Source organism: Jaculus jaculus, chromosome 1 (assembly GCF_020740685.1).
Source record: "Jaculus jaculus isolate mJacJac1 chromosome 1, mJacJac1.mat.Y.cur, whole genome shotgun sequence".
NCBI lineage: Eukaryota > Metazoa > Chordata > Mammalia > Rodentia > Dipodidae > Jaculus > Jaculus jaculus.
In genome coordinates, this window is record NC_059102.1 from 124,647,430 (window position 1) to 124,671,260 (window position 23,831).

A 23,831-nucleotide genomic window follows, 5' to 3' on the forward strand; every position below is an offset into this window, starting at 1 on the left:
ATTGAACCTGGGGCTCTGTGTGCTGGCCAAGCTCTCTATCCCTGAGGGAGAGCCTCAGCTGATGAGTGCATTTTGAAAAATGAAAAGTACCTTGACCTTAAAGAAGGATGGCACCTGCCACAGCCCCTCCCTCCCTTCCTTCTTTCCTTCCTTCCTGTGGCACCAGAAGCTAGGACCTTTCCCTCTCTGAATCAGACAGAAAGACACTGTTGTAATTAGGACCAAGCCATGCTCTGAGCATCCCTGAGAAGTGCTGATGGCCCTAGTTCTGTTGTCAGGGAGCAGAACCTCCTCTCTCCTGGGGAAGGGGCTCCCATAATGGAGACAGAAGGTTTAGCCAATAGCCCAGGTTTTAGGCGATGCTGCCCCTTTAAGCCAATTCCCCAGAAATGAAGACTAGCTACGTGTCAAGACTTACAGGGGTGGGAACTGACTCCCAAACTGTGGTATCTGTGGGCGGCCTCCCCAGGCCACAGCTCCACCTCCAATCCAACTTTGGTGTGCCATGAGGGGCTGTTTGTCATTTCTCTCAGTTCATCCCCAGCCTCAACTTGGGACTCCTCCCTGTTTAGGCTTTTATAGACAAGCCTCCACAGTGTCCTATGGGGAAGAAGTCCTGGGTTATCATGACCAGCCCCTCTACCCAGAGAGGCTGAAAGTACCAGCAGCCCTAGCGGGAGGGGGGGCTGGTCTGATGGCCCTGCCCAGCATGAAGCCCAGTGCTGAGGGCTCCATCTGCTCCCTAGGAACCTCTACTCTGGCCAATCCCTGATCCTTGCCACGTTGGGACCCAGGGGACCCCAGAGGCTCTCTTCTGCTCCATTCCAATTCAAGCTGACCACAGGTTCCACAGGGATGCAGTTTGGGCTCTGTGGGCTGGGGCAAGAAGGGCAGTGCCCAATTTACCACCAGCAGTTGCTGGGAGGGTTAGGGCAATCCAGGGAGAGATCGGTGGCCCCAAACAAGTCTGGGAGGATTAGGAGGACCCAGGGAGGGATGGGTGTCCCCAAACCAACCATGGCTTTAAGAGGTCTGTCCTTGCCCAGCAAGGAACTAGGGATAGGAGTTTGGGACTGTGGAGAGAGGGGTGGGGGAGAGAGGGAGAGAGAGAAAGTACCTAGTTGGGGGGGGGGGGTAACGATGGGGTCCCCTAGGGAGTGGCTGTCCTGAGGCTGGGAGCTTGATAATCAGAAGTGCCCACCCCTAGGTCTCTCACCAGAGGGCCAGCCTGGCCCGGGGGTAGTCCAGTCTCTCCAGGGCGCCTAAGTAGTGGGGCAGAGAGTGCTCAGCATTGCGAGCCAGGATGACCAGGACCACGGCGGGTAGTGGGGGCTCCGCAGCGTGGAGCCACGGCCCCAATAGGGGCAGCAACGGGAGCAGCGGGACGAGGGGAGCGACGCGCATCGCTGGCGCTCCGAGGAGGCGGCGGAGGCCCCCGGGGCTCCCAGGCCGAGGAGGGGAGAGGGCAAGGCGGGGCCTTGAACCGGGCGGGGCCACGGTGGGCTGGAGGGAAGGGCAGGGGCGTGCCTCTGCGGAGTGAACCCCCACGCCCCTCGCCTAGACCCGGATGCTCCGGTATTCTCGCCCCGGTTGGAGCTCCGGAGGGCCCGGGCCAGAGACGTGCTCCAGGCGCGAGGTGCATCCCTGGAGCAGCCCCCAGCTGCCGGGCCGCAGAGGTGACAGCATGGCGTCGCGGCCTGAGCGTGCACCTCTCGCCTGGAATCCAGACGCCCCTGAATCTTAGACTCCTCGACTCAGCGCGGATCTCCGCCGCAGACATCACCCCCACCCCGCACCCCCGTCCCGCCGTGGGGCCGACGCAGGGAGCTTCGCGGGGAGCCCCGGCTCGCGCCTCCAGCTCTGGCCGGGGCGCCCTCTAGCGGCCACAGAGAGAACTCCGCAAACCCGCCAGACCGTCCCCGAGCGGGAGAGGAAACCCCGAGCGGGGCTGGGGCGGGGGCGGGGGCGGGGTTCCCCTGACCTGGGCTCGCTGTCCGAGTCCCGCAGCCGATCCGGCCCGTGCGTCACTGCCCTCGCCTCGGTCGCCGGCACCAGCACTGCTCCGGTCCTTTAAGAGAGCAAAGTCCACTCTAAGTATCGGGCTCGCGGACACCACAGAGCTCCTGATGCTATATCCAAAGCGGGGCAGGGGTCGGGGGTGCAGCCTCCCCTGGGTCAGGGAGGGTCCTGGATCCCTGCTGGGATGGAACAGTCTCTAGACTGGGGGCGGGGGTCAGAAGGGAGAAGGAGCCTGGAGATGACCTCAGACAGGTAACTCTCAGCGATGACACCTCCTAAAGATTTGAAAGAAGTCCTTGAGAATGAATGTATTTGAGACTAATTTTCTGTGAATGAAGCCTGATCCATTTCATTTCATTTCTTTTTTTTTTTTTTTTTTTTTTTTTTGAGTCACGATCTCATGTAGCCCAGGCTGGCTTTGAACTCACTGTGTAGCTGATGATGATCTTGAACTCCTTGATCCTCCTTCCTCTACCTCCCAAGTGCTGAAGTTATAGACCCACCTCTTGCCAAGCCACCTGGAAAGTCAGCTCTCCTGGGGGCTCCTTACAGTTTCCCTTTGACCTCTTCTAGGCTTCACGGAGGGGTTTAGGCTGAAATACTCAGAGGGGAGGAGAGGGGACGGGAAGGGTGGTGCCAGCACGAAGGGGCTTACCTGGTGATAAGACCACATGTGGGGGCAACGAGCCCTGGCATCTCATCTCCACATTGGCTCCAGTCACAGCTTCCTGTTGGGCCATTTCCAGGCCATTAGCCCTACAATAAGACCATGGAAGCGTCTTGGGGAGACAGAGGAGTCCTCTCCTTGGCTGGCACTAGATACGCTCCGGCAAAAGGCAGTCCCACACTCCCAGTCCTTCAGTGAGGATTTCTTTTTTGTTTTTTTGAGGCAGGGTCTCATTCTAGCTCAGGCTGACCTGGAATCTGGCTGAGAATTTCTGTTCTAAGCCTCACCCATCCCAGTGATTCAAGAAAAGCCTTTGGTGCTCTCCTTAGCAGCACATATACTAAAATTGGAACAATACAGAGATTACCATGGCCCCTGCGCAAGGATGACTCTCAAATTCGTGAAGCGTTTTATAATAAAAAATTTTTAAAAAGAAATCTGCCTCAAAAATATAAAACAGCCTGGTGTGGAGGCACATGCCTTTAATACCAGCACTTGGAAGGCAGAAGTAGGAGGATCACCATAAATTCAAGACCACCCTGAGACTGCATAGTGAATTCCAGGTCAGCCTGAGCTGGAGTGAGACTCTAACTCGAAAAAAAAAAAAAAAAAAAAAACAAGAAAGAAAAGAAAAGAAGAAATAATTCAAGCTGAGTATGGTGGCTCACGCCTTTAATCCCAGCACCCAGGAGGCAGAGGCAGGATTGCTGTGAGTTCAAGGCCACCCTAAGACTACATAGTGAATTCCAGGTCAGCCTGAGCTAGAGACCCTACCACAAAAAGAAAGAAAGAAAGAAAGAAAGAAAGAAAGAAAGAAAGAAAGAAAGAAAGAAAGAAAGGAAAAGAAAAGAAAAGAAAAGAAAAGAAAAGAAAAGAAAAGAAAAGAAAAGAAAAGAAAAGAAAAGAAAAGAAAGGAGGAAAAATTCAAATAGGGCCTGAGGAGATGGCTCAGTGTGGAAGAGTGAGAGCTTGCCCCAAAACATGAGGGACTGAGTTCAACCCCCAGAAACAACAGCTCCTGATTCAGTGAGAAACTCCATCTCAAGGAAACAAAGGAGAAAGAGTGGTAGAAGGACACCTAATAGTCTCCTCTGGCTTCCAGGTATGTGTACATGGGATATACCCATCTACATACACATGCATACACATGCCAAAACAATGCATTAGGTGGTTCTTTGGGGGCTGAGAGGATGGCTTAACAGGTAAGAGCATTTGTCACACAACCATGAGGGTCTGAGATGGCCTGAGATTGATCCCCAGCACCACACAAAAAGCTGGGCTTGAGCCTGACATGGTGGCACACACCTTTAATCCCAGCACTTGGGAGGCAGAGATAAGAGGATCCCTGTGAGTTCAAGGCCACCCTGAGACTCCATAATTAATTCCAGGTTAGCCTAGACCAGAGTGAGATCCTACCTCAAAAAAAACAAAGAAACAAACAAATCAAAAAATAAAAGCTGGGCTTGGGGCTGGAGAGATGGCTTAATGGTTAAGGCACTTGCCTGCAAATCCAAAGGATCCAGGTTCAACTCCCTAGGACCCACATAAGCCAGATGCACAAGGGAGAGCACGCATCTGGAGTTCATTTTCGGTGGCTGGAGGCCCTGGCGCGCCCATTCTCTCTCTCTCTCACTCTCTCTCTCTCTCCCTGCCTATTTCTGTATCTCTCTCTCAAATAAATAAAAATAAAATAAAATTTAAAAAGCTGGGCCTAGTCCATGCACACCTGTAAACCCAGCTCAATAAGGAGCAGAGACAAAGGAATTCCCGGGGCTCACTGGTCAGCCAGTCTACCCCAGAGCAGCAGTTCTGAGTTCTGAGAGCTTCTGTCTCAAGGAAACAATACGAGAAAGCAATAGAGAAAGATACCTGACATTCTCCTCTGGCCTCACACATACACCATGTGCACACCAAAAGCAAAGCCATTAGTTATTTAAATGGATATAAAAATTAAAAACTAGAATTGGGCATTGTGGTGCACACTGTTAATCCCAGCTTTTGGGAGGAAGAGGTAGCAGGATCTCTGTGAGTTCAAGGCCACCCTGAGACTACATAGTGAGTTCCAGGTCAGCCTGGGCTAGAATGAGACCCTACCTCAAAAAAAAAAAAAAAAAAAAAAAAGCGTGTAGCCCATATGTTAGCACAAGCCTGTGATTTCGGTGCTTGGTGGGGACAGAGGCAAAACGATTGGGAATTCAAGCCTAGCTTGGGCTAGAGAACAAGTCTCTGTCTCAAAAACCAAGACCTGGGCTGGAGAGATGGGTTATCAGATACGGCGCCTGCCTGTGAAGTCTAAGGACCCATTTTCAACTCTCCAGGTCCCATGTAAACCAGACACACAAGGTCACACAAGCACACAAGGTTACACATGCACACAAGGTGATGCTTTCGTCTGGAGTTCAATTGCAATGGCTGGGGGCCTTGGTGCACCAATTCTCTCTCTCTCTGTCTCCCTTTCTCTCACTACCACCCCCTCATAAAAAAAAAAAAAAGTTAAGGCTTTTGCTTGCAAAGCCAAATGACCCAGGTTCGATTCCCCAGGACCCATGTTAGCCAGATGCACTAGGGGGCACACATGTCTGGAGTTTGTCTGCAGTGGCTGGAGGCCCTGGCATGCCCATTCTCTCTCTCTCTCTCTCTCTCTCTCTCTCTCCCTCCCTCCCTCTATCAAAGAAATAAATAAAAGGAAAAGAAAACACACACACACACAGGAGCTGCCGGGCAAGGTGGCATACACCTTTAATTCCAGCACTTGGGAGGCAGAGGTTGAAGAATCACAGTGAGTTCAAGGCCACCCTGAGATTACATAATGATTTCCAAGTCAGCCTGGGCTAGGCTAGAGCAAAATGCTACCTTAAAAAAAAAAAAAAGGGGCTGGAGAGATGGCTTAGCGGTTAAGCGCTTGCCTGTGAAGCCTAAGGACCCCAGTTCGAGGCTCGGTTCCCCAGGTCCCACGTTAGCCAGATGCATAAGGGGGCGCACGCATATGGAGTTCGTTTGCAGAGGCTGGAAGCCCTGGCACGCCCATTCTCTCTCTCTCCCTCTACTGTCTTTCTCTCTGTGTCTGTGGCTCTCAAATAAATAAATAAATAAATAAAGAGCTGAGGCCTGGGAAGATAGCTCAGAGATCAAAGATAATTGCTTGCAACTCCTGCTGGTCAGGTTCAATTCCACAGCTGCCCATATAAAGCAACAACACACACACACCTGAAAATAAATAAATAAAAACCAAAGGAGGGTGGGTTGGAGAGATTGCCTAATGGTTAAGGAAACTGCCTGCAGAGCCTAACAACCTGAGTTCAATTCCCCGGTACCCACATAAAGCCAGTTTCACAAAGTGGCACACATATGCAACTGGAGTCTGTTTGCAGCAGCTAGAGGCCCTGTTGTGTCCATTCTCTCTGTCTCTCTTAAACAGATAAATAAATAAAAACAGGTTTTAGAAGCTGGGCATGGTGGCACACACTTTTAATCCCAGCACTTGAGAAGCAGAGGTAGGAGGATCTCCATGAGTTTGAAGCCACCCTGAGACTACACCAGGTCATCCTGGGTTAGAGTGAGACTCTACCTTGAAAAAAACAAACAAAAAGTTTTAGGGTTGGAGAGAATACTCAGTGGTTAAGGCACTTGCCTGTGAAGCCTGAGGACACAGGTTCTATTTCCCCAGTACCCACATAAAGCCAGATGCACAAGGTGTCATGTGCATCTAGAGTTCATTTGCAGTGGCCATAGGCCCTGGTTTGCCCATTCTCTCTCTCTCTCTTTCTGTCTTCCTCTCTCTTTCAAATAAATAAATAAATAATATTTTTAATTTTTATTTTTTATTTTTTAGAGACAGCGAGTTTTATTGACAGAGAAATAGGAGAGATAGAGAATGGGCGCGCCAGGGCCTCAGCTACTGTAATCAAACTCCAAATACCTGTGCCACGTAGTGGCCATGTGTGACTTTGTGCCTGCCTCACCTTTGTGTGTCTGGCTAATGTGAGATCTGGAGAGTAGAACATGGGTCCTTAGGCTTTGCACCTTAATCACTAAGTCATTTCTCCAATATGTTTGTTTGTTTTGTTTTTCGAGGGAGAGTCTCACTGTAGCCCAGGCTAACAGGCTGACCTGGAATTCACTATGTAGTCTCAGGGTGGCCTTGAACTCACAGTGATCCTCCTACCTTTGCCTCCTGAGTGATTGGACTAAAGGCGTTGGGCCAACATGTCAGGTCAAAGAAAAAAAAAAAAAACTATATATATATATTGACAACTTCTATTCTTACAGACAACAAACCATGGTATTTCCCTCCCCTCCCCAAAATGTATATTGTTAAAAAACCAAGGACGCCAGCTCGGCTAGGTCGGCGAGGGGTGCACGGGGAGGCGAGATGCCCTGGCCCGGCCTTCTCCGTGGCCTCGACACGTCCCTAAATCATGGGCTGGCCCTACTTCCCCATCTCTGGGCCACCGCTTCCTGGCTACCCTGAACCAGATGCACAGCCTAGGGCCCCGAAAGCAACCACCTCTGATGGGGGCCCGGCCACGGCTAAAGGGCTTGGCGCCGTGCGCACATTCATGGCAAACCAAAAAAAAAACCAACTCTGCCAACCGGAAGGGCTGGCGCGCGCCTTGGCACTGACCAAGAGGTGGTCTGCTCCTTTCCTGGTGAAGGCCACACACTACAAGAGCACCACGTGATTCCTATAGAGGGTGGCCGATCCCAGGACCTACCTGGGGTCAAGCTTAAAGCTTCAGAAGAAGTGACCATTGGGCACAGTTACTTGGCACCTCAGAAGCTAGCTCTTCCTGCTCCAGGATTAGCCAATCCTGGGTTCAAATCCCATTTATCATTGTGACTGCCATTAATCCACAGGGGTTCTGCTAGTGAGTTGGAAAGAGGCACCCCTCTGCCAACGCTTCTGCCTTCTGTGTTGGTTGGCAGAGGGATCTCTTATGGGACAGGACAGCTGGACAGTGGTTGTAATAAACAGACCCCCAAGTTGTGGTGTGACTCCCATTGTTCAGTAACACCTCCCCCACACAAATGGCACCCTCCCTGGGCTTTGGTTAACTCTTCCAGAAAATAGTTGGTGGAGTGGCCTCTATTGCTGAAGATTAAACTACATATCCCATGTGCATATTGCACATGCGGGCTGTTTGAGTCTTTGCAGTTTTATGCATAGCATTAAGACTCCATAGCCAAGGAGTTCTTTCAGTCATGGCCATGTGCAAATCCACAGTAATTGTACCATTGACATTGAAAGGGTGTTGAAAAGGTTTGGTGGGCTGGGGGTGGTGATACGTGCCTGTAGTCACCCTACCAAATATATATTTTTAATTTTGTTGTTGCTGTTGTTTTTAGAGAGAGACTCATATAAAGAGAATGGGCGCAACAGGGCCTCCAGCCACTGCAAACGAACCCCAGATGCATTTGCCACCTTGTGCATCTGGTTTACATAGGTTCTAGGGAATAGATTTGACTTTGCAGTCAAACGTCTTAACTACTAAGCCATCTCTCCAGCCCAAAAACCTCTCATGTTTTTTGTTTCTTTGTTTTTGACTTTTAGCTGTATGGTCTAGCTCTAGCCCAGGCTGATTTGGAATTCACTATGTAGTCTCACAGTGGCCTTGAACTCACAACGATCCTCCTACTTCTGCCTCCCAGATGCTGGGACTAAAGGTGTGCACCACCATGCCCGGTTTATTAGATATTCTTGACCTTTTGTTCCATCTGTTTTTTTGTTTGTCTGTTTTTTGAGGTAGGGTCTCACTCTAGCTCAGGCTGACCTGCAATTCACTGTTTTTCAAGTTGGCCTCAAATTTATAGCAATACTCCTACCTCCTGAATGCTATGACTAAAAAAAAAAAAAAAAAAGGGCTGGAGAGATGGCGTAGCGGTTAAGCGCTTGCCTGTGAAGCCTGAGGACCCTGGTTCGAGGCTCGGTTCCCCAGGTCCCACGTTAGCCAGATGCACAAGGGGGCGCACGCGTCTGGAGTTCGTTTGCAGAGGCTGGAAGCCCTGGCGCGCCCATTCTCTCTCTCTCCCTCTATCTGTCTTTCTCTCTGTGTCTGTCGCTCTCAAATAAATAAATAAAATTAAAAAAAAAAAAAAAAAAGACTAGCCAGGTGTGGTGGTACATACCTTCAATCCTAGCAGTCAGGAGGCGGAGATAGGAAGATTGCCAGAAGTTCAAGGCCACTCTGAGACTCCATAGTGAATTCTAGGTCAGCCTGGGCTACAGTGAGACCCTACCTGGAGAAACCAAAAAAAAAAAAAAAAATGCAAGTGGATGAATGATAAAGGAAGGACACCAACATTCTCCTCTTGGCCTCTGCAGGAGCCCAGGGGCACACGCAGGTGCACACACACACACACACACACACACACAATTTGGTCCAATACCTGCCTTGACATTGCCCATTGCCCTTAGCATGGAGCTCTAGCCCCCTCCAAGGGTGACAAGGCCCTGCTTCTCCGGTGCCTTTGCTCTGCATGCACCCCTAATCTCCTGCCCCAGATGAAACAGACAATTTTTTTTTCTTTGTTTTTTTTTTCTCCCCCTAGGTAGGGTCTCACTCTAACCCAGGCTGACCTGGAATTCACTATGTAGTCTCCGGGTGGCCTTGAACTCCTACCTCTGCCTCCAGAGTGCTGGGATTAAAGGCGTGCACCACTACGCCCAGAGTCTATTGAGACTGTGGGGTGTAGTCCAGAGGCAGAGCATGTGCTTATTATACACAGGCTCTGGGTGCAATCCCCAAGTACGGTCTCCATCTGGCCCAGGCTGCTCTGGAATCCACTCTGTAGTCTCAGACTGGTCTCAAACTCATGGCCACCTTGTGCATCTGGCTTACTTGGGTCCTGGGGAATCAAACTTGGGTCCTTTGGCTTTGTAGGTAAGTGCCTTAATCACTACGCCATCTCTCCAGCCCTGATTTTAAACTCATCTTAAGCTGTCTTGGGTCTCTGTGGTGGACCTTTGTCTGATTCCCCACTCGGTGTTTGTTCACCTTTCCAACCCCACCCAGCCCCTGGCTGTGTGGGGGGCTCTCTGCAGAAATATGAGGGGGTCACTGATGGAGGGAAGTTCACCACGTGCCAGTCCTCCCTTACACTCAAATAACGAGATGAATTCTGAAAAGCGACATGGGCAAATTCTAAATCTACAGTGCTCATCACAGTATGGTCCTTGAGCCAGCAGCAGAGGCCTTGTCTGGAAGCTGTTAAAAATGCAAATGCTTGTGGGATATGGGCTGCCGCTCATGCCTGAGATTCCAGCAGTCAGGAGGCTTAGGCAGAAGATTGTTGAGAATTCAAGGCGACCAGTCCACAGCTACATAGCAAGACCCCTGTGCCAACTCCCCTTTCAAATGCAAGAGCCAAGAGTAGTGGTGTAAGTTTATAATGCCAGCACTCTACAAACTGAAGCAGGAAGACCATGTGTTTGAAGTCAGTGTGGGCTACACAATGAGTTCCAGGCCAGCCAGGAATAGTATGAGATGCCAAGTGCCTACCCCTCCACCACGTCTAGGAAATCAGAACCTCTGTGAGTACAGGTCATCTGTTTTCTTTAATTTTTGTTTTTGTTTTTGTTTTGTTTTGTTTTTTGAAGTAGAGTCTCACGCTAACCCAAGCTGACCTGGAATTAACTCTGTAGTCTCAGGGTGGTCTCGAACTCACAGCGATCCTCCTACCTCTGCCTCAGGAGTGCTGGGATTAAAAGTGTGTGCCACCATGCCTGGCTAAAATTTCTTTTTTAATATTTTATTTATTTTGTTTGAGAGAGAGAGAGAGGTAGAGAAAGAAGCAGGAGAAGAGAGTGAGAATGGGCACACCAGGGCTTCTAGCCACTGCAAGTGAACTCCAGACACATGTGCTACCTTGTGCCTCAGGCTTATATGGGTAGTGGGGCTATCAAACCAGAATCCTTAAGCTTCACAGGCAAGTGCCCTAACCACACTAAGCCATCTCTCCAGCCCCCCATTTTTATTCTTTAAGCAGGGTCCCCCTGTAGTCCAGGTTGACCTGGAACTTATTCTGTAGTCCCTAAAGAGTCTCTAAACGCATGGCGATCCTGCCTCGGCCTCCTGGGTACTGGGATTAAAGGCATGCATCACCACACCTGGCAAGAGTTCTTTAACCTTAACAAAAAAAGAAAAAGAAAAAGGAAAGTGTTCTTCTTTGGGGGGAGGAGGGAGAAACGGTCTCACCTAGCAATTTTCATTTCTGGTTTTTTGTTTTGTTTTGTTTTTACAAGGTAGGGTCTCGCTCTAAGCCCAGGCTGACCTGAAAGTCACTATGCAGTCTCAGGGTGGCCCTGGACTCACAGTGCTGCTCCTACCCCTGTCTCCCTAGTGCTGGGATTAAAGACGTGCACCACCATGCCCGGCCTCCATCTGTTTTAACAAAGAATTCCGAATAGCTCTGATGCAGGCTGAGCTTTGAAGCTGCTGTGCTTGTGCCCTTGTTCTCTTGGTCGTGTAGGTGCTGGTACACGCCTGGAAAACAGACCTGGGGCCCATCTGGCTGAGTAGAGTCCTGATCAGCTACAACCAAGGCCCAGGGGCTCTCAATTATGCCCTTCAGCATCCACAGACCCCCGGCCATGTAGTTCTGGGGACAGCCAGGTGGTGGCGCCAGCACCTCAGGGCTTCAGTCTGACACCCTGAACTAGAGTTCCTGGAAGAAGGTCCCCTTACCCAAATCACTTATCCTCCCACTGAGAACCTGAGCGCCAAGGCCTGCTGCCCATGGGCATGTCCTTCTTGGGCCCTGAAGTTGGCACGCTCAGACTGGGGGGTGGGGGTGAATCCCCTATACCTGAGGATTAGGAAAGTGAGTTAGAGACCTTTAAAGGGGTTAGAGAGAAATTAGGGGGTGCCAGGCCTCTGGGACTTGTAAGCAAATAATCCAGATAGATAGCTGTGGTCCAATGGAGTCTGGCCACACCACCCATTCACCCACTGCCTATCACGCAGAGACTTATTTGTGGTCCCAGGGGCTGCTCCCCTGTCACAGTAGGGTAGGGGCAGCTGAAGAGGCTCAGTCAGGGCTCTGGGTTAGAAGTCCTCCTCGTGGCCTGGCATCCAAGCAAGCTGGGAATAGAGACCCAAAGCAGGGAGGACGCTTGGATGGAGCTCTTACCAGTTGCCAGCTTCCCGTCTCTTGTGTTGGGGGCTTTCTGGGCCCCTAGCTTGCTTTGTGGCCATGGTACCCCAGGATCCTGGCCAGAGGACCAGCCCTCACCTTGCTCCTGGTTCTGGATGCAGCTCAGCAGATGGGGATCCAGGAGCCCAGCCTGGGCACCCTTCTCAGCCCTGGTTCCAAGAGCAGCCAGGGCTGAGCAGAGGGTTCCATCCTGTGGTCCCCTGTGTCCCTCCTCTTCTCTATTTGAGGGAAGACTGACCCAGACTCCACGAGGAAGCACCTCAGCCCAGTCTGTTTAGACTTCGTGTCCTCTGGCCTTTCTGCTTTAGGGACTAGCCCACGCCCCTCTCATCTCCTCTCCCGGGTCCACCCAACACCCATATGTCCTGAAGGACCACCCTCTCCCTCTTCCTCTACCAGGACCCCAGATGTGGTACTATCCTCTGAGGCTCTGCCTCTGCTCTCAGGAGGCTGGGACCAAGCCAGATGTTTTTCCTGGGCAGCCAGCTGTTTTGCCCATCAGAAAGCAGCCCTGGCTCCTCTGCTAAAAGTCCTTGCTCAGCTGCAGCGTGGCAGCCCTGCTGGGCCTGGGCCTGGGAGCAGTTAACTCCTCAGGGCCCAGTGGCCTCTCCTTCTGCCTACCATTCCTATTTCTTTCTGCTTTCCCTAGATGGGCACAAGACTTCTGGAGACCCTAAGAAGGCCAAGTATTGCCATCCTCAACCCCTTCCACAACTGCCACTTCCTCCCCACAGAGCCTTGTCCTCAAGTGAACCCAGGTGAGGGCACAAGTACAAAGTGATGTTACCCACCCCCGTTCAGAATAATTAGAATAATAATAGCTGGCCTTAACTGCTGTAAAAGCTCACCAGCAAACATTGAGGTTAGTGCTTAACTGAGTCACTAAAATTCATTTTCACAACTCTGGCATAGGAAATATTTTTTTAAAATTTATTTCCTTATTTGCAAGAGATTAGGTAGATAGACAGATTTGCAAGAGATTAGAAAGATAGATAGATAGATAGATAGACAGACAGACAGACAGGGAGAATAGGCATACCAGGGTCTGTTACTGCTGCAAACAAACTCCAGACACCGAGACACATGTGTCACTTTGTGCATCTAGCTTTACGTGGATACTGGGGAATAGAACCCAAGCCTGCAGGCTTTGCAAGCAAGCACTTGGTTTTGGTGTTTTGTTGTTGCTGTTGTTTGTTTTTTCGAGGTAGGGTTTCACTCTAGCCCAGGCTGACCTGGATTTCACTATGTAGTCTCAGGGTGGCCTCGAACTCATGACAATCCCCATACCTCTGCCTCCTAAGTGTTGGGATCAAAGGCATACACCACCATGCCCGGTTTCAAGCAAGTACCTTTAGCCACTGAGCCATCTCTCCAACCCACAGAGGAAATATTTATTTACTTATTTAGTTATTTATTTATCTATCTATCTTTCATTTTTCAAGGTAGGATCTTGCTGTAGACCAGGCTGACCTGGAATTCACTATGGAATCTCATGGTGGCTTTGAACTCATGGTGATCTTCCTACCTCTGCCTCCCGAGTGCTGGGATTAAAGGTGTGCGTGCGCCACCATGCCCAGCTCTAGAGAGGAAATATTTTTATTTTACAGAAGAAAGCAGGAAGCCAAATTGTGGAGAGTAATCATTTGCCCAAGCTCAGCACAAGTCAGTTTGACACTAGGGTAGCCCTGGTGGCTCTGGGATTGCCCTTGCTGTTTGTGGCTATTGATGTTTTCCCTGAGCCCTCTGACTCGGGCTCTCTTTCCTAGCCTTAGGTCTCAGGAGCCCCATCTGTGAAACAGTGAAACTGATGGATAGAGTTAACTGCTCCCCCAGTCCTGGATGCAGAGCTGGGCGCTGAGCCTTGCTCAGAGCAGAACACCTTCCAAGTATTTATTAGCAGATGACTCCTCCTGGTGGCTGCGGTTGGCCTGGGCGAGGATCCAGCTTCCTTGCCTCCTGGCTGCCTGGCTTGGGGAAAGTAACTACCTCTAAGCTGGAAAATGGAGATGAGAATAATGCATCCTGTTTGTTTGCTTGCTTGTTTGGGGGGAGGGTTTCGAGGTAGGGTCTCACTCTAGCTCAGGCTGACCTGGAATTCCCTATGTAGTTTCAGTGTGGCCTCAAGCTCACAGTGATCCTCCTACCTCTGCCCCCTGCATGCACCACCACACTCAGTTTAATGTTTTAGCCATTCTATTAATTTTTTTGTTTTGTTTTGTTGTTTTTCAAGGTAGGGTCTCACTCTGGTCCAGGCTGACCTGGAATTAACTCTGTAGTCTCAGGGTGGCCTTGAACTCACGGCGATCCTCCTACCTCTGCCTCCCGAGTGCTGGGATTAAAGGCATGCGCCACCATGCCTAGCTTCTATTATTTTTTTTAAATTTATTTTTGGCTTTTTGAGGTAGTCTCACTCTCTAGTTCCAGGCTGACCTGGAACTCACTTTGTAGTCTCAGGCTGGCCTTGAACTCACAGTAATCCTCTTACCTCTGCCTCCCGGGTGCTGGGAGTGAAGGCAGGCGTGTGCCGCCACGCCCGGCTGCATCCTCAGTTTTGATAGTGCAGGGTAGTGGACAGCCCTGGACCCACCATGGAGGACATGGTAGGAAATGTCATGTCTGGCCAGTGTGACTATCAACCTCAGCGTGGAAGGGGCAGAGGAGCCCAGACACCATAGACACCTCCATGCTCAGGGCAGTGCTGGTGCACAGGAGGATTTTGTTATTAGCTGTGAATGAGTGGACCCTGTCCAGGGGTTCCCTCATGGGGAAAGTGGGGAGGAAAGGGCCACAACATGCCCAAGATCATGGTCACCTGGGTGGAGTTGGGCTTCAGCCCATCTCTGATCTTCCAAGGCTCCCTGCTCTTAACTCTACACCCCCCGTGCCTTCTCTGCCGGTACTCGAACCTGGTCTGGGGAAGGGACAAGGGAAGAGGGACATTCCCAGGGCTATGACAGCCCAGAAGGTGACTTGGCTGAGGCTGGGTGGGATCTCAGGGTCTGGGAATGACCCCTCAAGATGCAGTGACCCGTGTTCTTCCCCTTTGTCTCCTCTTCCCTGCCCACCATGGGTCAGTTCCCTGGTCCCAGCCTAGACATCTGGAACTAGGGCAGACAAAGGGCTGCTGGAAGGGACAATAACCTTCTGTCCATTTTCAGATGCTGGGCTGGGTCTGGCCTGGGCTGGGGGCCGGAGCCCCGGCAAGGCGGTGCCAGGCCCCCCGCGGGCAGCGGACAATGTTGGCAGTGATGGAGAGGAGGCATTTCAAAGCGTTTTGTTCCCGCTGACCCCCTTCCCCCCCAACCCTCTCGCCCCAGCTCGGGGTGAGGCCCCAGCCCCACCCCCAGTCACCCAGGCCCTGCTCTGGGCGGCTAGAGGACTGGCCACATTCTTGACCTCAGGGGAAAAGTTTAGACTCTCTGCGCCCTGGGCAACAATAACAGTGTCACAGACCTGATTTAGGAGTAGCACTTACCATCACAAAACAGCAGACAAAGGGACGGGGCTGAGAAAGCTCACTGACGTGCGCCAGCCTCCGGACCTCTCCCACCAGCACCTCTGCGCTTCTCTCCTGGGTTCCGCCCAGGCGCACCAGGTGCCAGGCATGCACTGTGGGCACACCTGAGGACTTGAGGTGGGCAGGAGGTCAAAGAGACTGGGGGCCCAAGTGGAAATCAGGGGCTGTGAGCGTCACTTTCCTCGTCTCCTACCGAGTTGTTGTGTGGCTCTGAGCAGGTCCTTCTGCACACAGCCTCAGTTTCCTTCCCTGTTGTTGGGACCCCCACCCTGCAGGGTTGGAAGCAGGAGTTCTGATCTGTGGCAGAAGGTTAGGATAGCTGGGCCAGAGATGTACACCTGGAGTCCCAGTGACTCTGAAGGCTGAGGGGAGAGCATCCCTAGAGCCCAGGAGACCTAGTGCGGCCTATGCAAGAGACTAAGCCCTGTCTTAAAAAAAAAAAAAAAAAAAAAAAAAAAAGATGGTTTAAGGGGACAGATTTACCCCTCCACTTGGGAAGTACTTCATAGATCCAGGTACTATGTTTACTAAGTCTTTATTTTTGTTTTTGAGGTAGGGTCTCGCTCTAGCCCCAGGCTGACCTAGAATTCACTCTGTATTCTCAGGGTGGCCTCGAACTCAGTGATCCTCCTACCTCTGCCTCTCAAGTGCTGGGATTAAAGGTGTGTGCTGCCATGCCTGGCTTCACTTCTTTCTTTTCTTTTCTTTTTTTTTTCTTTCCTTTTCTTTTCTTTTCTTTTCTTTTCTTCTCTTTTCTTTTCTTTTCTTTCTTTCTTTCTTTCTTTCTTTCCTTCTTTCTTTTTCTTTCTTTCTTTCTTTCTTTTCTTGCCAAAGAGAAAGAGGCAGAGAGAAAAAGAGAAAGAATAGGTGTGTCAGGGCCTCTAGCTGCTGGAAAGTAACTCCAGACACATGCGATGCAGCCCCTTGTGCTCTGGCTTACGTGGGTCCCAGGGAATCAAACCTGGGTCCTTTGGCTTAGCAGGCAATAGGCGCGCCAGGGCCTCCAGCCACTGCAAAGGAACCCCGTGCATCTGGCTTATATGGACACTGGGGAATGGAAACCAGGTCCTTAGACTTTACAGGCAAGCGCTTAACCACTAAGCCATCTCTCCAGCCTCTTCCAAGTCCTTTCTTGCCTTCATCCCCTTCAATCATTTAAACCTCATCCACCTCACAAAACAGCTGTATCACTAACCCCACTTTACAGTTGATCAACTGAGGCTTACAGAAGTTGAGTCACTTGCCTTGGGCCACACTGGAAAGCCAGGCCTCAAGGACTTTCTGCTTTACTCCTGACTGTTCCAGCAAGAGAGAGAGGAGGCAGCTGGCCACTGGTGAGCTGGGGTGGAAGGGCCTCCCCTCCTAGCAGAAGGCTATGAATAAATAAATGTCTGATTATCCCCAGGGGGAATTCCACCCTCAGAGCAGGTGCCTTTAAAAACTGGATTGATTCTTGTGTATGAGCAGAGATTGGCCTGGTTGGGCACCCAGATGCAGGGGACTGGACACAATGACCCCCAGTGATGGCCAGGAATCAGAGGCAATATAAACGCTGTTTAAAGGCTTAAGACTCTGGAGCCTGGCTGTGGGTTTGAATCTTACCCCTGACTGTCCCCAGCTGTGAGTCCATGAACAAGTTCCTTCAATTCTCTCTGCACCCGTCCCCCGCCCCCTCCCCCTGCAATCTTCCCATGTATAAAAACAGAAACCCAACTTACAGGAGTGTAATGCCCATTCAGTGAGTTCCAGCCAAGGCCTCAGCACAGAGCCTGACTCAATGAGGACTGCGTCGATGTGGCACAGTCCTCCCGGCCACTTCCCATAAACCAGCACACCTCACCCCTCACCCCCACCCCCTGCTGGGCACCACTGGCATGCCATTGACTTTGCTTTCCTGGAAGTGGCTGGGCTTTGATTACAGTATGAAAGATTATGGTTAGACACCAAGAGCAAGGGGCTCCCTGTTCTGAGACCTGTAAGGCAAAAGCCAACTATGGTTTCTTGGGGAGTCAGGGGAGACTGGCTACCCTGATACCCAGCGGGGGTTCCTCCTCCATCTAGGCGTGGCTCTGGGCATATAGCCTGGAGCAAAGACAGAAAGAGAAGAGGCGTGAGGTCCTATCCAGACCTCAGAGGAGCTGAACTGTGTACATGGACATGGAAGGAGAGAGGTTGGTAAGGGTGGTGACCACAGCACCAGCCACTACTGCCTTCAGAGTGCTAACGGGCCCTGGCTGGATTGAGCATAAACTCCACTGATTTGCTGTTTACCCAGGTGTAGTTTCCTTTCTGAGCTCATCCTACAGGACTGTTATGTATTGTTTACTTATTATTTTGAGACTGGATATAATGTAGTCAAGTCTAACCTCCTGCCTCTGTCTCCCAAGTGCTGGGTTTACAGTCATGTACCACCGTGCCTGGCAAGTCTTTTAGTATGCAAAGTGTCAATGCAGCCACTGTGATCCTGTCAGTTTAATCAGAAAGTGAATTTAGGCCAGGCGTGGTGGCACACACCTTTAATCCCAGCACTCAGGAGGAAGAGGTAGTAGGATTGTCATGAGTTCAAGGCCACCCTGAGACTACAAAGTGAATTTGGGGGCTGGAGAGATGGCTCAGCAGATAAAGCCTGATTGCCTGGGTTCAATTCCCCAGTAACCACATAAAGCCAGATGCACAAAGTCGGCAGTTCATTTGCAATTGCAGGAGGCCCAGGCACATCCATACTAACTCTATCTGCCTCTCTCTATATATAAATTACATAAAAATATTTAAAATTAAAAGAAATGAATTTGGGGAGCATGACAACCCATGTCTGTCTGTGCCTGAGTTTGAGGGTAACCTGGGCAATATGGTGATATCCTTTCTCACACAGAGACAGACAAAACTGAATCGGAATCCAGGAGTTCTGCCACGCAGACTCCAGCCGCCAACTCCCTTCATTCCCTCATTTCATGTACAGTCTTCTCCAGCCACTGTCCCTTCGACTCTCCTGCCCAAACCACCATTGCACACACCAGCCACGGTGTCCAAGACAGTCCAAACCCCAAATGCTACGATTCTTAGAGACTCATGGAGCTTGTGAGGGTCTTAAGGAACCTACCAAAGACAGCCCCCCTCTCCTTGCCTGGCTGAGAGACCAGAGGAGCACTCACCGGGCAGAGCATGTTGGGGTACCCCTTGGCACGGGAGGCAGATGGCACTGCTGGGTGTCTCCGGTACACACCAGCCTAGGTCCTGCTGCCGAGGAGGGCTGGCCAGGCAGCCCTTCCCAGACCTAGATTTTCCTGGCATCTCTGGGCAGGAAGGGCACCGGCTGGGGGTTGGGTGGAAGGATCAGGAAGGATGGAAGTATCTCCCAGAGGGCTTGTCCCCAACCCTCATCTCACTCTCTAGGTACTGTGGGCCAGGGGCCCAGGGAGCCACGGGTCATCAGGAGCTGGAAGAAGTTGGTTAGGAAGCTGAGCTGACCAGACCCTCTGCCCAACCCCCACCCAAGGCCAGTGGGGCCCACACTGAGGTGTTTGCTTTTCCTGTCTCCACACTGGCTCCATTCAGAGTGGCCCATCCCACCCCAGGCCAGCAGCCAGAGAGCCAGGGCACCAGGGGGCGAGATCTCCACTCAGCCTCCCTCCTTCTCACCCTTCCTGCAGTCTTCACTGAGACAACACAGAACCTGCAACCATAAGGGCCTCCCAGCTTCATGGGACCACGGTAGATGGGTGGCGTGAGTTCCAAAGGAGAAGAGAGAAAGGGAGACAGAATTGAGGAGAGGGTGGGGAAGGGAAGAGGGAGAGGTGGTGGAAAGACAGAGACCTGATGAGAGGTAACAGTCCTTTTGGAAGATGTATGGAGGCCAGCTTGGGACTACACAGTAACTCTTATCTAAAGGGAGACCCTACCTAGAAAAAAAAAAAATTCATCCAGAGGCTAGGGAGATGGCTTAGTGGTTAAGGTGCTTGCCTGCAAAGCCAAAGGACCTAGGTTTGATTCCCCAGAACCCATGTAAGCCAGATGCACAAGGGGCACATGCATCTGAAGTTTGTTTGCAGTGGCTGGAGGCCCTGGTGCACCCATTCTTTCTCTCTCTCTCCCTTCTTTCTCTCATATAAATAAAAAATAAATAAAAATAGTTTAAAAAAGATTTAAAAAAATTCAGCCAGGTATGGCAGCACACACCTAGCAATTGGGAGGCAGAGGTAGGAAGATCACCATGAGTTCAAGGCCACCCTGAGATTACATAGTGAATTCCAGGTCAGCCTGGGCTAGAGAGAGACCCTATCTTGGAAAAAAAAAAAAAAATGGCCTTCAGGCCTAAGGGGCAGAGGGCTGGGCTGTGTGGCTGGGTCAAGAGACAGGGAAGACTGGTTGAGGGCTTCACTGTCTGGCTCTTTGTCCGGACAGTGATGCTGAGATGCCCACCTGAAACCCAGTCTGGGTCAGGGGCCCAGGACTGGTTTTGACCTGGGTTGAGGCCAGGGGAAAAGTTTCCTCAAGTCAGAAGGCCATGGGGGAGACATCACAGGGGGCCTCACTCTTTGCTCTCACTGACTGTCACATTGGTACATAAAGAGGGTAGAAAGGTCAGATTTGGCCTTTCAGGCCCGTGGGAAGAACTCTGCCCATTTCCCTAATCCATATTTATTGGTGTGAGACACGGGGAGGGAGGAAGCCCCTGCCCCCACCCACCGCCCCAGCCAGGCCAGGTTAGCACTAACAGGCTCCATGTCACCCAAATTCTACTCTTTGTCTCCAGATTGGCTCCAGAGTCCTTCCCCTCCCCCTCTCCTTTGCCACCCCCCATCCAGCCACCCTTGGGGTTGCCAAGCAACTATGGAAGGGTAGCTGAGATATTTTCTTTATTACAAGACAACATCGTGGCCCTAGGGGTGGGTAGAGGGGTGCTAGGGGATTAGGGTATCCTGTGCCCTGGGGGGACCACACTATGTCCCTGTGCTCTGGGCATGGGATGTAAGCAGACAGGACCCCAGAACTCAACTGAAGGGAGAGCAGAGCAAAGTAGTGAGGGGTAGACAATCACTCAGTCTAAACAGTGCTACAGGACAAGGCACTGCCAAGAGACCCCAGGCTGAAATCCTTCTTGTTACCACCAGCTGTCATTTGCATTGTCATTTCCCCTCTTGGGGCCTAGGTTTTATCCTTGATAAAATGGAAATGCGTCAGGTGTGGTGGCACACGCCTTTAATCCCTGCACTCCGGAGGCAGAGGTAGGAGGATTGCCATGAGTTTCAGGCCAACCTGAGACTACATCATCATGAATTCCAGGTCAAAAAAAAAAAAAAAAAGAGCTGGAGAGATGGCTTAGTGGTCAAGGAACTTGCCTGTGAAGACTAAGGAATCAGGTAGGAGTCCCCAGATCCCACGTAAGCCAGATGCACGTGGTGGTGCTTGCATCTGGAGTTTGTTTGCAGTGGCCAGAAACCCTGGGGTACCCATTCTCTGTATCTCTCTCTTCCCCTCTCTCTAATAAATAAATAAAACAAAATATTTTTTAAAAATACTATGGTATATTATCTCATTTAATCTTCCCAGAAATATCATGAAACAAACACTGTCCTTTACTTGTTAGGAAACTGAAATTCAGAGATTTGACCTCACACACAGGTAAGGGAGAACTAGGATTTCTGAGTCCCAACTTCTGTTTGAAATAGTAGCTTTATTGAGATGTAACTTATATGTCATGCAATTTGCTCACTGAAAGTATACAACTGAACAGTGTGCAGTATGTTCAGAGCCATGCGCCTGAAATTTTCACCTATTTTACATATACATCACTATGAAAAGAAATACCTCAGTGGTAGAATCCTTGCCTAGCTCGCAGGAGGCCTTAGGTTCAGTCCCAAGAACCAGCAAAACACACACACACACGTGCACACATACAAACACAGCACAGCAAAACAAAAATGGCTGGAGAGATGGCTCAATGGTTAAGTTCGCTTCCTGTGCAAGTATGAGGGCCTGAGTTCTAATCTCCAGAAGTCATGTAAACAGCTGGGCATGGCCACACTCATCTGTAATGCCAGTCCGATGGGTGCAGAGATGGGAGAATGACTGGAGCTCAACAGCAAGCTCCTGAATCAGTAAGAGACTGTCTCAAGGGGCAAAGGGACAGGTGAGTGATGGAGGGGGACACTCAGTGTTTTCCAGCTGCCACAGATGGGTGCATGGGGTGCCACATCAGCACATACATGTGCCTACACCATACGCCACATCCCACAGACTATGCACATGACAAAAACAAAAAGTAGAGCTGGGGAGATGGCACAGAAGTTAAAGGTACTTGCTTGCAGAGCCTGATGTTCCTGATTTGATTCCTCAGTATCCACGAAAAGCCAGGTATACAAAGTGGCACATGCATCTGGAGTTCTTCGTCTGCAGTAGCAGGAGGCCTGGGGGCACCCATACTCACTTTCTCTTAAATAAATAACTAAGGTCTGGAGGAATGCTTAGTGGTTAAGGCCTTTGCCTGCAAAGCCAAAGGACCCAGGTTTGACTCCCCAGGATCCATGTTAGCCAGATGTACAAGGGGGCACATGTGTCTGGAGTTTATTTGCAGTGGCTGGAGGTCCTGGCATGCCCATTCTCTCTCTCTACCTCTTTCTCTCTGTCAAATAAATGAATAAAAATAAAATATTAAAATAAATAACACATATAAATATCTATTTACTTATCTATCAATCATCATCATTTATATATCTATTTGTATATCAGGTGTGGTAGCACGTGCCTATAACCCCAGCACTCAAGAGGCTGAGGTAGCCAGGCATGGTGTCACAGACTTTAAGCCCAGCACCGGAGAGGGGAGGCAGAGGTTGGAGGAATTCTGTGAGGTGAAGGCCCGCCTCGGACTACAGAGTTAGTTCCAGGTCAACCTGGGCTAAAGTGAGACCTTACGTCAACAAACAAAAAAGAGGATGACCCAGCACTCAGGAGGCAGATGTAGGAGGATCACCGTGAGTTCGAGGCCACCCTTAGACCCCATAGTGAATTCCAGGTCAGCCTGGGCTAGAGTGGGACCCCACCTCGAAAAACCAAAAAAAAAAAAAAACAAAAACAAAAAAAAGAGGATGAGGTAGGAGGATTGTTGTGTTTGAGGTCATGTAAGAGTACTGGCAAGCAGGGCATGGTGGTGCACGCCTTTAATCCCAGAACTCAGGATGCAGAGGTAGGAGGATCACCGTGAGTTCGAAGCCACCCTGAGACTACATAGTGAATTCTAGGTCAACCTGGGCTAGAGTGAGACCCTACCTCAAAAAGAAAAAAAAAAGAGTACAGGCTACTTTTACATGCTAGAGCTCTCTACAAATAAATGGTTTACCTGGAGCCCAGGAGAGGTCAAGGCTGGCCTGGGGAGACACAGTGAGTAGCAACAATATTCTTCCCTCTATTCTAGACTGCAAAACCAGGGAAAAGACTGCAGACTCTGGACTACCCAGCACAGAGTTGAGGCCTGCCAACCCTGCCACCACCACAGCTGCTCCACAGGAATTTTCTGTCATGCTCTAGGTCCTAGGCTTGCTTTTGAAGTTCCCTATGGAGGTCCTGGTGTGCTGGAGGGCACCCTTCAAAAATGCCCCGTTCCACACTTAGAACCTCAGCTGATTTGCAATAAATATTCATGCACCCACTCAATTCTTTTTTATTCCCCCATACCCATGGTCTTGCAAATGCTAGATAATCACTAAACCACTGAGCTACAATCCCAATCCTTGCCCCCCACCTCCTTTTTGTTTTTTGTTTCCTTGGTTTTTTTTTTTTTTTTTTTTGGTTTTTCGAGATAGGGTCTCATTCTAGCCCAGGCTGACCTGGAATTCATTATGGAGTCTCAGGGTGGCCTTGAACTCACAGCGATCCTCCTACCTCTGCCTCCCAAGTGCTGGGATTAAAGGCGTGCGCCACCACGCCCAGCTGTTTTCTTGGTTTTTCAAGGTTATGCCTCACTCTAGCCCAGGCTGACCTGGAATACTCTCAAGGTGGCCTCAAACTCCTGGCAATCTTCCTACCTCTGCCTCCCTGTTGCTGGGACTAGAGGCAAGTGCATCATGCCTGATTCCCTCATTTTCTGGTTTTTATTTTTATTTTTATTTATTTTTATTTTTATTTTTTTTTGGTTTTTGGAGGTAGGGTCTCACTCTGGTCCAGGCTGACCTGTAATTAACTCTGTACTCTCAGGGTGGCCTTGAACTCATGGTGATCCTCCTACCTCTGCCTCCTGAGTGCTGGGATTAAAGGCATGCGCCACCACGCCCGGCATTGTTTTTTTTTTTTTTTAATATGTATTTTTATTTATTTATTTGACAGAGAAAGAGGGGAAGAGAGAGAATGGGTGTGCCAGGGCCTCCAGCCATTGGAAACAACTCCAGACACGTGTGTCCCATTGTGCATCTGGCTAACGTGGGTCCTGGGGATTCGAATCTGAGTCCTTTGGCTTTGTAAGCAAATGCCTTAAGTGCTAAA

At 50.4% G+C, this 23,831-nt stretch overlaps 1 protein-coding gene and 1 non-coding gene across 3 annotated transcripts in view; one reads left to right on the top strand and one right to left on the bottom strand.

The window, feature by feature from the left end:
- The window catches only part of Cercam (cerebral endothelial cell adhesion molecule), a 42,671-nt gene extending 23,942 nt beyond the window's left edge, over positions 1 to 18,729 (bottom strand). The window contains exons 1-3 of one of the 2 annotated variants that reach the window (XM_045137664.1): positions 18,509 to 18,729; positions 2,675 to 2,775; positions 1,982 to 2,068 (exon numbers count right to left, since the gene is read on the bottom strand). In XM_045137664.1, coding sequence (XP_044993599.1) covers positions 1,982 to 2,068; positions 2,675 to 2,715 — 128 coding nt within the window. In that variant the 5' untranslated portion in view covers positions 2,716 to 2,775; positions 18,509 to 18,729. Of the gene's footprint in view, positions 1 to 1,216; positions 1,422 to 1,981; positions 2,069 to 2,674; positions 2,776 to 18,508 lie in introns of those variants that run through there. The other variant, XM_004671606.2, reaches the window with a different exon arrangement.
- On the top strand, positions 3,003 to 3,114 carry LOC123458247. The gene has a single exon (XR_006635544.1). It is a non-coding gene; the product is annotated as a U6 spliceosomal RNA (small nuclear RNA).
- Positions 18,730 to 23,831: the final 5,102 nt, after the last annotated feature.